The sequence below is a fragment of the Eptatretus burgeri genome, chromosome 11 (assembly GCF_056783735.1).
Source record: "Eptatretus burgeri isolate ZD-2024b chromosome 11, Ebu_testis_v1, whole genome shotgun sequence".
NCBI classification, from domain to species: Eukaryota; Metazoa; Chordata; class Myxini; order Myxiniformes; family Myxinidae; genus Eptatretus; species Eptatretus burgeri.
In genome coordinates, this window is record NC_140971.1 from 50,005,504 (window position 1) to 50,020,968 (window position 15,465).

General features: G+C 42.4%; 1 protein-coding gene across 8 annotated transcripts in view; it reads right to left on the bottom strand.

Moving 5' to 3' along the window:
• Window positions 1-64: 64 nt before the first annotated feature.
• The window catches only part of LOC147017044 (GRAM domain-containing protein 2B-like), a 115,839-nt gene continuing 100,438 nt past the window's right edge, over window positions 65-15,465 (bottom strand). For 7 of the 8 annotated variants that reach the window (XM_085846410.1, XM_085846418.1, XM_085846414.1 and 4 more), the window contains 3 exons: window positions 14,770-14,877; window positions 4,236-4,299; window positions 65-4,092 (listed from right to left, as the gene is read on the bottom strand). In XM_085846410.1, the coding sequence (XP_085702536.1) occupies window positions 4,036-4,092; window positions 4,236-4,299; window positions 14,770-14,877 (229 nt within the window). In that variant the 3' untranslated portion in view covers window positions 65-4,035. The remainder of the gene's footprint in view (window positions 4,093-4,235; window positions 4,300-14,769; window positions 14,878-15,465) is intronic. The other variant, XM_085846413.1, reaches the window with a different exon arrangement.

Genomic DNA, 15,465 nt, shown 5'->3' on the forward strand with positions numbered 1-15,465 from the left:
GGAAAGGAAGAGGCAGATGGTGATAACAAGGAAGATGTTGAAGTAAAGAAGCATTTGTGACTAAAATTGAGGAAAACAAGTTTAAATATTTCTTATTGTTAAGTGGATTTTATTTCAGTTCTGCCTTTATTCCAAATCAAGCATTTTCTCAACACTTGTCTGTTTTACAAATATGAGGTTAAATACTCGTTCATAACTTCCTCATTGCCAATACAAAAGACCTCAAACTCAATCAAAACTCAAGGCCTCACCAACTTGTATAAGATTCTCAATAGGTTAGGTTCAGGTCCAACATTAGACCTGAACCTGATCAATTGAGCATGAAGCTGATACAAGTTGGTCATGCCTTCAGTTTTGAATATACATGTTCTTTACGATTGAAAATACATCTTCTGACAGCTTTGGAATAAGCTGTGCTACGGGTTGCTCAGTTACCACCGGGTCAAGATTTAATTACTGATATGATAGGCATCTTTACATCTTGTGCCATTGTGTGCTCCATTGTGGTGTATCTTACAGTGCTCAAATAAATGTGTATTATAATTGCCAATTGGTCTCAGCAGTTGCAAATCTCCAAGTTAATGCTCCAGTATGGACTGCCATCGAGGTGCTATCACCACCAATTTTTACATTGAAAATGGAAGTTTTTTTTTTTTAGTTTTTTTGTCTTGGGGTACCCCTACCTTCAGTTTGGTGCTAAAACGTTAAGCTTTCCCATGAAATATGTTCAGGTAACATAGCAGAAAGAAAAAGGAGTTGAACCCCCTCAATATGAGCACCTGTGGGGATTGAACAAACACCAAATAACTCAATTGAGCACTGCTTTAGCCACTAAACCAACCACTAAGCTCCTCTCAAGATAAGGTGGGCAGATATTCGATTTTGGTCCTTTGCTTTATTAATGTTGATTCGGCAACATATAACTTTCAATAAATAAAGCATGCACAGCTTTTCCATATTGTGAAGTACATATTTCAGGAACTAAATTCCCATAAAGAAAAAACATTTTACAACACATACACAATACAGTGCTTAAACATGAAGTGTATACAAGCAACAACCTTGTAAGTTTTATTATAAACTTCCTCAACAAACAGAATGTTTGTACTTGTCAGGAAATACAAGTATGTTATTTTGTATATTGATTCACTCAAGATGATAATTTTCCTTTGCCTGCATTGAGCTGAGTTTAACAAACCATTAAGCAGCATCTTACAATGACAAATACCTTAACGTTTCTCATAATTAAGATATATCATTTTGTGAGCAAATCTGCATTTATTTCACAAATGAACCCCATATGCTTTCTTACCACAAGCCCTCCTTCGTGTGCCATCTTTCTTAACATGCCTGTACCCACTCGGATAAAAGCCTTTGCTTGTTATCTTTCACCAGTGGCAATTTGATGATCATAATGGCCACAGTAGAGGTTTATGTCCATAGTAGTAGAGGTGTCAGGAATGGCAGTACAAATTTTGCTTGGAAGACGCTTCTTGGAAGGTTTTCAAGACCTCTTTATAGTCTGATTTCGTTTTAGCCTCACCCGTTCCTGAAGAGATGGGAGGTGTGTGTGTGTGTGTGTGTGTGTGTGTGTGTGTGTGTGTGTGTGTGTGTGTGTGTGTGTGTATGTCCATCTACATGTCGATAAAACTTTTATATTATGCTCCCGAGTGACCAACTTCAACATAGCACCCACTTTAAATGAAAGCGATTTCCGAGACACATACAGTGGCCTGCAAAAGTATTCACCTCCTACCAATATTAGATGAACTACGAATTATGGAGAAATAATTTTTCAAATGAACTTTTTTATTCATAACCGAAGAGATCAAAGAAACACTGGTATGGTTTGAAGGAGGTTACATGTCAGGAATACCTGCAAAAAACATGTACAAATCAAAATTCATTGGTTGCAAAAGTATTCAGTCCCTTGGGTCAGCACTTGGTGGAAACACCTTTTCCAGCAATAACTGCTGTGAGTCTTTTTGGGTAGATCTCTTCCAGATTTGCACAGTGAGATGGTGAAATCTTTGCCCATTCTTCATGTGAAAATTGCTCTAGTTCTGCCAAGTTTGATGGGGATTGTCAATGGATCGCAATCATCAAGTCTCGTCATAAATGTTCAATTGAGTTTAAGTCAGCACTTTGACTGGGTCACTCAAGAACATGAATTTTCTTCTTATTCAGCCATTCCAGTGTGGCTTTAGCTTTGTGCTTTAGGTCATTGTCCTGCTGAAATGTGAATCTCCTACCCAATTTCAGATTCATGGCTGACTCGAGCAGGTTTTCATCAAGGATTCTCCTGTACTTTGCACCGTCCATTGTCCCTTCTATCCTGACAAGCTTGCCAGTCCCTGCTGTTGATAAGCAACCCCATAACATGATGCTACCACCACCATGCTTTACAGTGGGGATGGTGTTGACTGGGTGATGTGCAGTGTTAGTTCTGTGCCAGACGTAATGGTTTGAATATAAACCAAAAAGTTCAATTTTTGTCTCGTCTGACCACAAAACGTTTCTCCACAAGCCTGCAGTATCATTAAGATGCTTTTTCGCAAACTCTGTACGAGCTTTTTGATGCGTCTTTTTCAGTAATGTCTTCTTTCTTGCTCCCTGTTCATGGAGGCCAGCTTTGTGAAGTGAACGGAATATTGTTGATTGATGAACACTGACCACCATCTCCAACATCAAGCCTTGTATATCTTTCAAAGTCATTGTGGGATTTACAGTGACATCCTGAACCAGTTTCCTGCTTGCCCAGCCACTGAGTTTGGATGGACGACCTGATCTGGGGGAGTCTGGGTGGTATGATATTTCTTCCACTTCTTAATGATAGATTTCACCGTACTCAACGGGATAATGAGTAACTTTCAAATCTTCTTATAACCCTCTCCTGAATGGTGCTTCTCCACCACTTTATGTCTGACTTCTTTGGAAAGCTCCTCGGTCTTCATGTTTGCCTTGTTGGTTGTCGAAATGAGTTGCACCTTAAAACTCCCTCGATATGTGGGGGAGATTAATTTTTAATTTAAACCACTGATTACAAAAAGGTGAAACCTATTACACTTATTTTTTAACCTTTCAAACAAATAATTTGCTTCTGAAGTGATTTAGGGTTCATTAGGCAAAGGGATTGAATACTTATTCAAATGAGAATCATCTGATTTTCTCTGTTGATATGTGTGTGTGTGTGTATGTATGTATATATATATATATATATATATATATATATATATATATATATATATATATATGTAGCCTGTTGTTGGCGTAGTGGTTAGGGTAGCGGCTTGGGATCCAAAAGGCCCTGAGTTCAAGCCCCTTTGGCCGCTTGAATCAATACACACCAGGAGGTTGACTCAGCCTGTCATCCTTCCAAGGTCAGCGACGTGAGTACCAGTGTATTGGGCCCGGTGTATGCCCCGGTTAAAATAAAAAATAATACCATATCCCTGTGTCGTAAGAGGCGACCAGGGTTGCGTCAGGAAGGGCATCCGGCGTAAAACCCGTGCCAAATCATTATGCGGATTATAACGGATGATCTGCTGTGGCGACCCCTAACGGGAGCAGCCGAAAGAAGAAGAAGATATATATACACACAACATTCATATTTTATCTCCACTTTTTAGCTTTATTACTATTGAGTAGTTTGAGAAGACTATATATTAAGTTTGATTTTAAAGTATCATGAAATAAGCTCAGGTGACATCAAAATGTGAAAACTTTGGAGGGGGTGTGGGGTGTGAATACTTTTGCAGGCCACTGTACCCTCCAAGTCTCTCCATTGTTAAAAGCACTGACTTGCTTCATTCGGTTTGAGGAAACTTGATAACTTCAACTGCATTGCTTTACGACACAATATTACATGCTTGTGCACCATTTTCTTTGAACAGAAATGGAATTTTAAAAGTGCTCTTATAAAATATATAAAGAAACATTTATATAATATTTCCTGTAATAAATCCCAAGAGGGGGTTATTTTCACTTTTTGCCAATTGATTGTGCCTCCGGCCAGCAGAAGCATTTCCCGTTGTTTTAGGAAGACTTCGCTTTGGTAGTTTCTGCAAGAAGCATCTTTAAACTCTTTTGTACCTGTAAAGATATGAATAATTGTTTTAGATATTATGACGGTGCAGAAATCCACAAACAAATTATTTTATTTACTGGTTAGGGAGGGGGACAGGATTAAAAAATGATAAGGGGAACAGTAAGGTTATTTTCATCTAATCACTTACACTCTCCAGATTGGCCAGGTTAGTTGAAAGTTCTCTGATGAAGTCAGAGTTTATGTTGGTTTGTCTGAAAGTGAAGTTTTACACTAGTAAGAACCACATGCCTTCAAAATTAATGTTGTGCATCATGACATTACAAAATTAATAACTTGATTTAAAATTAATACATTTCTCTTTCAATTGCATTCAACAGTTCTTCTCCTCCTCGTCCCTTTATATGGGGATGAAGTCCAATGGCACCAAGCTTCTGCCCCGTCTTGACCATGATACTCCTCCACTTCCCTCTATCCTCAGCCAACTCTCTTCATGTCTCCAAATACCCCCCACAAGAAGATAGGTCCTGCCCATCATATCCCTTCAGAAAATGATTCTTGTGGTCCCAATCCTTGGCAGAAGATGAAATATTGTTTAAATTTTCACCTATATATGCCTAATCATTATTTCTAACTTATCAGACTTTCAGAAGTTGAATGGAACATGAAAATTTTGGTTGACCCCCTCCTGATTTATGCCAATACAAACATGCACCATGGCACCAATGTTAAGGTGGTGCATCGGCTGCATCTACTGACTGTCGACACTACGTTAAAGATGACTATTCTTGAGTTTGTGACAACGGATACTCCCATCGGTGTGATGACCAATTATCACACCATTCATCGATCCAGATGCAACAACCCCTGACTCTATACCCCAAATCTCTTGCCAATGCATGCAAAAGTGGTTCTGGCTGTGTGAAAAGCTCCAAGGAGGATCACAATGTGGTCCATGTAAACTGGTGTCTGCCTTCTGATAGCTTGCGATTTTGTGTAAATGGCCCCATCGGGATAATCTGTCAGCAAGCTTTGTGGGGCCACGCCACCTCATCGTTTTTATCACACGTGCATCGATCTTTCTCCTAGGCGATAGTGGGCCTAAGAGAGATAAATTAGTATCAAAGGGTTTAGAGGGGAAGGAGTTAGAAATTAGATATATGATTTAATGGGGGCAGGTAGGTTAGGATAAGATAGGGCCGAAGCTGGCCATCTGACCTGCTGCAACCTCCTGACATGAACGTGACCTCTGCTGCCGGACCATGAATGTGACATCTGATTATTTTACAGGTATCCAATCCTTAGCACCAGTTCTCTTTTTCTGGGACCGGCTCTTCTGCCTGGATTTGAACACACCCTGCCAGTCCAAAGATAGTTGAAGCTCGTTGTTCCCTATGTTTGGAGAAATCAAGATTGAGAGAAAAGGAAGGACTCAAAAGAACATGTTTGATGCAGACCATGACTGGAACACCACTCGTGATGATCACTGCAGCTCGAGCAAAAACTTGCCATGCAGTTCCAGAGAGGATTAAGGTGGTCATAACGATGCTTATGGACAAACTGGGAAGACGCCAAATACAGGAAGAAGTCAAAGACCCTGAAAATCAAATCCACATGTCTTCTGGCATCATAGCATCCCCTAAAGTTTGCCTTGACCTGAAGACTGCTTACCAGAAGGGAGATGATGCATTTGTCACCTTTTGTAAGCACCGACTGCAGGGAATTGAGACTGACCTCAACTGCACTTGAAGGAAAATGAAGCTTAAATCATTCACTGATGCAGGGAACAAGGTAATGACAAAGGGGAAGGATAAAGAAGTCAGTTTGAAAAGTTACTGGAAAAGTTACCAGCCAGCCAGATGGAAGCTGATAAATGATGCCGTTGATGCCCTGGGAATTGACTGGATGCAGATGCAATCAGCTCAAAAAAGCATCCTTGAACATTAATTCTGTGCATGCTAGAAGTCGAAGTGCAAAATAGGGGAGGCATGTCTTCAAGCATTCCGTGCACAGGACTATGCTCATGTCATACATGTGAGAATAAGGATCTACCAATTACCAATGATGACAATGATGTAGACAGTGAGCCTGAGGATATTGGTGAAAGAAATGATGGGTTGGACGAGTTGAAGACGACTTTCAAGAAGTCATTTTTCACGTGGTGTGGACAGCAAGTCGATGCAGTACATGAACCGCCTTAATGCCATTGTGGATGTTTGTGTTGGCATTGTCAATGCAAATTTCTCCAAAAAATAGCATATTGGGTTTGAGGGTGATAGAAATAAAATAAAACAACAATTAAAATGTTTCCAATTAAACTTGATTGATAATTAACTTGCAAAATTAAATGATTTTTTGGTATATAGCACAATGTATTGTTATAACCCTTTCATTATAAATTTACTCAAATACAACATGATTATTACATTTATGTGCTTGAACATGTATCTATTTTAATAATATTGTTGCGGACCCGGGGTCGGGGGCGACAAGACCACGAGGGGGGAAGCTACCCCGGGTTCCCACCAAACTCTACGGAATCGCAGGCCGTCGCACATGAATAACTTTGTGACGTGGTGTGTCGCTAATTGACCGTGAACGCCAATAACTCGACCACGTGACTTAGGGTCCTCCATGTGATACCGTTTACCTAAAGGTCACATGGTTTAATTACCGGGGGACACGCCCTTGGTACGTTTTGTTTAAACTGGATCACTTTACGGGATCAGATATAGCCGAGCGTAACTACCAAGGAAATACTGGCTAGAAAAACAGATCGATGGGGAATAACATCCCAGCTAAGCTAGAATATGAACCATGCTGGACCAATGAAGGAAAACATGAAAACGAGCTGGGAACATTTCTATACAATCATTTATTTACAATCAAGTGAGGAAAGGTATGTGACACAGTGAATGGGGTTTATTGGTATGTACAGCAGACAATAGCAAGGAATTTGTGGGGTGTGACAAAGGGCAAGCAATTTACAAAAGTAGACACAGAGCAGACTTATCCTGTTAGAACTTCTACAATCTTAACTTATGCTAGGTGCCATCACACACACACACACACACACACACACACACACACACACACACACACACACGGAAGATTAGATAGCCAGAAAGAAAGAGAGCAGATGAGGACAAACTGCCTCGCAATACCTGGCGCAGTCGGCCGACCAACGCAACCCAGTACACTTAGGGAGGGTAGGAGGGAGAAATACTGGTGTCTAAGGTGTGGGGGTGGGAGGTGTGGTATAGTGCAATATGGGGGGGGGTGTGGTTTCGTGCGAGAGGGAAATGGGATTGCGAGTCAGTAATGGATGCTCTTTAGTGCGTTCAAAAGGGACAAGATAAAGGGGAGGAAAGAGAGAGAGAGGAGGGAAGATGCGTGAGGCAAAATATCCATAACCTAGTCGTGCATAGGTCTGTGGGTGTAGCATGTACCTCCATGGGACGCTCTGCTTGAGCATTCCCACTTCAAGAGTTGGTGCGTTATCTCAGGCTTAGTAACTTTGCAGGGGCTTGTGGCAACGTGCGCTCTGCAATGTTCCTCAAGAAGAAGAGCATCTCAGTTGCACACCAACCACGAGTGAAGAGCCAGTGAAAGGCAGAGGCAACGAGGAGAAGCCAATGTAGAGCCGAGAGGAGCAGAGAAGAAGAGGGCGAAGCAGAGAGGCAAATAAAATGGCAAATGGCTCCGCACTCCCCCTTTTATAAGCCCCGAGCGAAGGGTGGGGTGACGACCTGAAGGTGACGGGCTGTGACCCGAATCCCGCTCCTCTATTGGGCCAGAGCGGCCCTTGCCACGACCTACCAGGCTCTCGCAGCCAGAAACGGTTTCATTTGCCCATCCGGCTCACCACGGCCCAGAGCTGACTCTACATAAGGTATGAGCCGACACCCCAGCCTTGAACATGCTCCGAGTGCAGTCTGAATGCCGAATGGCAATGCACACCCGCCACCCACGGACCCCCTCTCATGATCCAAAATGCACACCTGGGCCCCGTACCAAACTCCTGGATCTCTCTTCCCACGAATCCTTCTCGCCGCCCATCTTGCTGTGTTCTGGAAACTGGACGATGATCATATCAATCCCACGTGCTCACCCAGTGCATCCCCGGCGAGATGCAGTTGGTGCTATTAACGTCCAATGCTCGTCACCGCATCATGTGGTCTGAGTACAGCCCGAGTCATGCAGCATGCCTCTGTTTAGTGGCGTGTTGTAGCAATGCAGAGGTATGAGAGGGTGCGAGAATATTTTTCTGTGTGCGGGAGGTGTTGGTGGTCGAAGTGCCGGAGTTTGTTGAGTGAGGGGTGAAGCAAGGTGAAATGCCGTTGGAAATTGGTGCGCAGATTTGAATGAAATAATGGTGCACCATGCGCGTGCTGTAGAGTGTGTAGTGTGCTTGTTGGAGGGAGTTTGGTGGTGGTGGTTCCAAGCCACTGGAGGCATCGTGGTGTGTTTGCTATTCAATCGCATTTTGCATGGCATGTGTGCTTGCTTGCTTGGCTTGTACCATGACTAAATGGAAAGGGTTGGATTAGAAATCAGAATAGGAGACAGAGATATAGTTAATAGACCTAGCTATTAGACCCACGCAACACACTTCATCCCGTTAACCCACGAGACATGAGGGGAGGTCTAACTGCACAAAGACTAACGAAATAACTGCCTGGGGATCACTGTATGTTGGGTGCCATTGCCTTAAACTCTTAACGGCATGCAGTTTTAGAGAAGTACAACAATATATAGTTGCATTTTAAATGACCTTATATCTCTTTTGTACTGGAAGACGATCAATGTGCTTGGTAGAAGTGCCCCTTGCTCCCCAAAACAAATTGGCCTTCCAAAATAATCTTTAATCATTATTCTGTACAATAAAATTACCTATTATTTGATTTTATTCTACTTATTAAGGGATTCTCATATATAAACAATTATATGGCATCTGGAAGTCTGGTTGGAGGCACCATTCTCGCTTCGATGGAATGTTTGCTGAAATTGATATATCCAGATGTCTTTTTATACTCTTGTCAGCTTCAGGTTATAAATCTTTCCCCATCCTTTTCAATGCGGGCAGACCTTCTGACCTCTGGACCAAGGAGCCATGTGTGATCCATTCCAGCACCCAAAGGGCTGCAGTCTTGATGATGATCAAAACATCGTTGGATGACCTCACCTTCTCTGATGAATGAATATTATATAAAAACTCCTATCAACCTTTAGGTCATAAATATTCCTTATCCCTTCAAAATTATGCTGACTTCCAGATGGCTGCTGCAACAAAGCTGTGAATGATCTCTCCCTTGAACCCTCAACATGTCAGCTGTGGCATCAGCATTTCTGGCAGATGAACAGAACTCGTCTCACTGAATACTCAAAATAATTCAAAGTTTTTTTTATGTGCGGCAGGATCAGAAGAAGACTGTGGAGCTCATTGAATTCCTCTGAATTCTCCATATCGATATGTTTGCATTTGTTTGTATTTGCTAATGTTTTGTGTTTAATAAATGACTCAAATGTACAGGAGGAATTGAGAATTTCTTCGACAGCATCTATCAAGAGTGGCCAAGCAAAATAAATTTTCATGGATCCAAAAATTATACGACAAATTTTGGGTGTGAAGTGTGGGCTAACGTGCAACTTCTGAAAGTGGTATAAGTAAGAATGATTAGGCATATATTAGTTACACTTTAAACAATATTTCATCCTCTGTCAAGGAGTGAACCACAATAATCGATTTCTGAAAGTAAGGGCCTATAGTCTCATTTTACTGATATCCCACCTCTCACAATTCTCACATCTCAACTGTGGTCTATCTCTTTTCCTCCTCTCATTGCGCCCTCAATATAACCGTTCTCTTTGCCTTTCTCTCTTCCCCCATCTGCAAAGTGTCCAGCCTATCCCAGGCGGCATTTCACCAATGTCCCTATCAAGCTCATCTTCACCCCAATCTCCTCCCATCCTCCTTCGAGCCACCCTCTTCACTCACACAATCCTCCTGACCCAGTTGTTCTTGCAATTCTGCAGCCTTTATTGTTGTCTCTTGTTGTCAGTGCCACCATCTCCAGGCTGTAAAGGCATTACGCAGGACATCAGAACCTTCCCTTTCAATTTCCTTGCTATCCTTTGAGCTAACATCCTGATCACTGTTCCCATCAGATGCTAAAACCTATTTTCCTGCCTGATCTCTGATCTCTTTCCCCTCTTACCGGACATTCATTTATTTTCTCTGCTGCCTGATCCACATCACCTCAGTCTTCTCCATACTCATCTTCAGCCCCTGCTTCACAAAAGCTTCCTTCCACTCCCCCAGTACTTCCTGCATCTTCCATCTACTCTCCCCCATAACTGCCAGATCATCCGCATACAACATCCTACCCAGAATACCCCTCATAGGTATCTTCAAGCTTACCAGTTCCATCGCCATGTTTAACATGAATTGACTGAGAGTGCTTCCCTGCTTCAAACTGATGTTCACGCTGAGCTCAGATATCCCAGAACCAACCAAAACTCTTCCCTTCATTCCCTTGTGTACATCTTCCACCAACCTAACTTGTGCTTCCGGCACTCCCATCGAACTCAGTGTCGCCATCACCATGTCTCTTGGGACAGTGTCATAGGCCTTCTCCAGGTCCACAAATCCCTCCAACCTCTTCTCCACCAGCTGTTTCAGCATGAACATCCCATCCGTCGTCTCTCTAGCCTCTCTAAATCCCTGCTGCTCTTCTCCGATCTCCATCTCCACACTATTCCTTATCCTCTCATCCAGTATCGTCATGACATGACTTAGGAGCATAATGCCCCCTGTACTTCCCTGAATCATAAACATCTCCCTTCCCCTTCAGCACAATTAACCCTTTCCTCCAATCCTTCGGAATTCAACCCTCTCTCATGCATACGTTCACCAGCCTCTTTGTCTAACTGACTCCAACTTCTTCCACTGAAATTATCATCTCAATACACATCCCATCAATGCCTGGTGCTCTTCCCTACTTCTTCCTTTTCAATGCTGTCTGCAAGTCGTCCTGTATGAATGATCTCCACCAAGTTGCTTCCTCCCTGGTTCAACACCTCCTTGAAATACCCTTCCCACACCTTCAATATTGTCCTCCTCTCTGTCACTTGCCTCTCACCACCATCTTGAGCACTGCGATTCAACACTGTGATGTACAAATTAATTATGAAGTTCAGCTATTCCATCGACCAACTGGCTTTGGACTTTGTTTTCCTTATTTATTTTTTTTTAGACTAGGAGACTGAAGCATTAATTTCTCATTTTTTTTTTGAACACTTTAATTTTGTTTCTTCCTCGAATACCTCAGTATAAATTGCCACGAATCCCATGAAGGCAGTGTCTTTTCTTTGAATTGTCATTCTTGGGAGATGTTGAAAAGGCTTTTAACGTTTTCAATATTGCCTCTTCTGTTGATAATAGATCTGCTTTATTTTTATTTTTTAAAGTTGTTCCACTTTTGCATGATGTTCATTTCAAACGGACTTCATAAAGAGAAAAATGTAAAAAAGTTTTCACCATTTGTTAACTACTTTTGGAATTCTAGATCAACTTAATGTCACAATGTTTCTTTGGCATAATCCGTCATTTAACCAATGATGTTTCCATTTTACTGGCTGGCATGAGGTTTCTTCATTTCAACATGTATTGACAAGTTTGTTTTGTTCACCATTTTCACCTATATATGTCTGGTGTGACTGGCTGAGGATCTTAGGGTCTTGAGTTTGAGCCCCGTTGGTTGCTGAATTAAACACCAGGTGGGGTTGACTCAGCCTGTTATCCTTCTGAGGTCAGCGAAATGAGTACCAGTGTACTGGTTGAGGAGCACAGCATCATTGGCACAGCCATGCTTCCAAGAAATTATAGCTACCCAGTAGCCAAACTGCCATATGCAAGAACAGAAACTACATATTTTTTCCACTGTGAAATCGATTTCTTGTCCCAATCCAAAACCACTCTTTTCCATCCACCATGTCTTGAATCAACAAAATAATCTCAATATCTATCTCCCTCCCACTCACTCTTCATTCCTACATCCCATGTCCACCACTCCATTGTCGGTAAAGTTACCTTCAGCCATTCAAATATCATTGAGTCTTTTGCATATGTGTGTATTTGAGGGCAATTTTCCGGTTTTGGGTTCGGCGCACATAGACGGCTTGTCTGCTCTTGATGCTACCACTTCATCCAGCGAAGCTACTATGAGTTGCCCAGATCAGATACGTTGGTTTTTACTGTTTTATTTTTACTTCCACCACCGAAGGTGAAAGAGGTTATGTTTTCATCCCTTTCTGTCTGTTTGTCTGTGTACAGGATATCTCAAAAAGTTGTCGACGGATCTGGATGAAATTTTGTGAACAGGTGTGGTATGTGACAAGAACAAACTGATTAGATTTTCTTAAAAGTTCCGATCCGACTACTAGAATTTTTAAAGTGATTCTTCACCATTGAGAGATCGGGCTCAAAAACGATATTACGCATGATATTTCAAAAATGTATTGGACCAGATATGTTCTCAAGGATCAGGCATTACAAGGCGGAGGTATGCGCTCTGTTGAGTGCCCTTCTAGTTTATCCCAGTTTTGCTGTTCGTGTTTGTTCGTCAATTTTTCTGTCCCAAACCGTATCCTGCTGTCCAGCCTCCTCTTTCACTTACAGCCACATGCTTTTTCATGTCTTCCAGCAAAAACATTCTCATCACCCCACCCATGTGAACTGTCACATGTTAGGCAGTCTGGGAATCCTGAGGTGTCCATTTTTCAGAGGATGAGTGCACACGACAACAATTTCCCTTTCACGTCCATTCATGGTGTCAGACCCCTCCATGTCAGTATCACCCATGTGCTCCACCATTGTCCCACCCATTCTCAGCTTCCACCTCATCCTGCTCCTCCCATCCCCCCACCCCATTACTCACCCTCCCGGCTTTGCTGCTGCTTCTCCCCCTCTCAACTTCATCCTATAGACAGGCAGCAAGCAGTCTCTTTCCTCTCACCAGACCTTGATAAAATCGCAATCTGGTCAAACACTTGGGTTATGTATTTTAACCCTGAGGAATCCCAGACACTCATGCTCTTTCTCCGAAAGGACCATACTGCAAACTTTTCCATCTACTTTCTCAACAACCCTCTCAAATAAGTTCAGGCAATCAAACTCTTGGATCTCATTTTCAGTCATGATCTATCTTAGGCAAGCCACATTTCAAAATTGGCCTCCAAAGCCGACTGGGCTTCCTTCATTGTGCAAAGTCCTTCCTTGGCACACCTGAGCTCCAATCCACTTACAAGACTTTCATCTGCAGCTTGATGGAGTACTGCTCTCCCCTCTGGGCTGGCACCCCTGCCTCATGCCTTGCTCAGGTTGATGCCTTGGAAAGCAAGGCCTTCAAGGTCATTGGAGTATCTTGCAATGAAGCTGAGTCTATGGGCCAATGACGTCACCATTGCCGACAGGTTGGTGGTCTCTGTCTTTTTCCACCTTATTACTGAACTTGCACCCCCTGCCCTCTCCATATTTTGTCTTCCTGAGGTATCTGCAGGATGCATGAGGTCACCAGAAACCTCTCTCATGAAACTGCCAAAATCCAGAACCACTGTTCACCTCCACTCATTTCTTTCTCTCTTTTTCCCTGCTTATGGAACCAACTTCCTCAGTCACTTCAATCTCGTTCTTCCCTCCAAGTCTTCAAGATAACTGTTCATCACTATCTCAACCGCCCCCCCCCCCACCATCCAAAACCATCATCTTTGCTGCACCCATTAAACCACCCCTCTGTACCCTCCCCAAATTTTGCTCTGTATCCATCAATCTTGTCCACCACTTGTGTTCTTCCCTACCCCTCACCGTGACCCGCATCCCTTGTTTGTCCATCTCCGTTTATTTTCTCCCACCGCCCATCTTCTCCTGCTGTTCCTTTTGTTATGTTGCTATCTGATCTGTTACGTTTTCTGGTTCTTCCACAATTCTTGACTATGTATCCACAAAAAAAAAAACCTGCAGTAAAATCAAGTTCAGGAATTATGTAATAAGTTGGGGGAAAGGACCCCGTTAGGATAGGTGATGCAAGATGCTCTCCTGCAGAAATAAATCTTCCATCCTATTCTTCAGTATACTGACCATTTTCATTTGAAATTTCCTGCTAAATCATCAGCAGGACAGCCGTCTGGTGTTGATGTTCAGAATACTTAACATATAACCAGGACCGACAATATTGTCTGGGGATGGGGTGAGGGGACATATTGCCCCAGATTACTCTTCCACATTGGTAGAAATGTGCAGGATATAGACTTTATTAGCTGGCCTGTTCGAAGAACAGAGAGCTATAGCGACACCCCTGGCATGAGCGTGAGCGTCAGCGTGAAAATGTTAAAGTTTTTGGTGCAAGTTATTTCCTTTCTAATGTTTTTATCTACTACACTATTTTTTACTGGTTACAATATACAAAAAAATACATATATTGCTTTAATATTATTTGGATCAGACTTCACTGCAATGCTTTATAAAAAATATTATTAGACTAGTCTTTTAAAAACGACAAATGTATAAACAGGCGAGCATTGGGTGGCTTTGACACCAACTCTCTGGTTATTCCCCTTCTGCATCACTTTCCTGATTCCCAGTGACAATCTATCTTTATATACCAATATAGTCATTTCTTTCTCACAAACGTCTAATATATCACGTTTCTTTTGAAGAAACTTACCCTTGGATCTGCTGCATTCCATTTGCATCGTTCAGAATGCTTATCTGTGCCTCCAATGAAGCAATCTTCACTGCCATGTATAAGGAGGAAACTAGAAGGGCTGTGATTCTACAAAAAAAACAAGATCAATGTTCCATTGTTAACGTGAGGCTCTGATCATCTGCACGTTGCTATAATACAACAGCTCGGTATATGAAAATGCAACATTATTGTTTCCATACTGTTTAACTACAGGGAGGCCACAATGTCACGTCACCGCTTGTAAAAAAAATTGTGACATTGCCTTTCGTTATATGAGGTGACAACACTGAAGGGTTCTAGAAGTTATACCACATACATTTGCAGTACTTTTACCTTATTACACATTTTACACCAAATGGTACAAGTCTTAAGTGTCCAGTGGATCCGTTTGGGCTCCATCATTGTAATGACCGCGTCATTCAAATTAAATGGCCGTGTCATGTCTTATGACATTGAGATGTCCAGTCGGCATCTGGTTTTGCAGGTCAATTTTGACATGTGGCTTGCCCAAGAGAGATCATGGCTGAAAGTGAGACCAATCAGCATCTCAAGGAGATGGAGAAGGGCCAGTCATCTGCCTGGGGGATGGCCAGACAGAGGCCCCTGGAGTATCGGCGGAAAGTGGACGCTGCGACTCGCTGCTCCGGCGCATGCTCCCATACCTGAACTGACCTG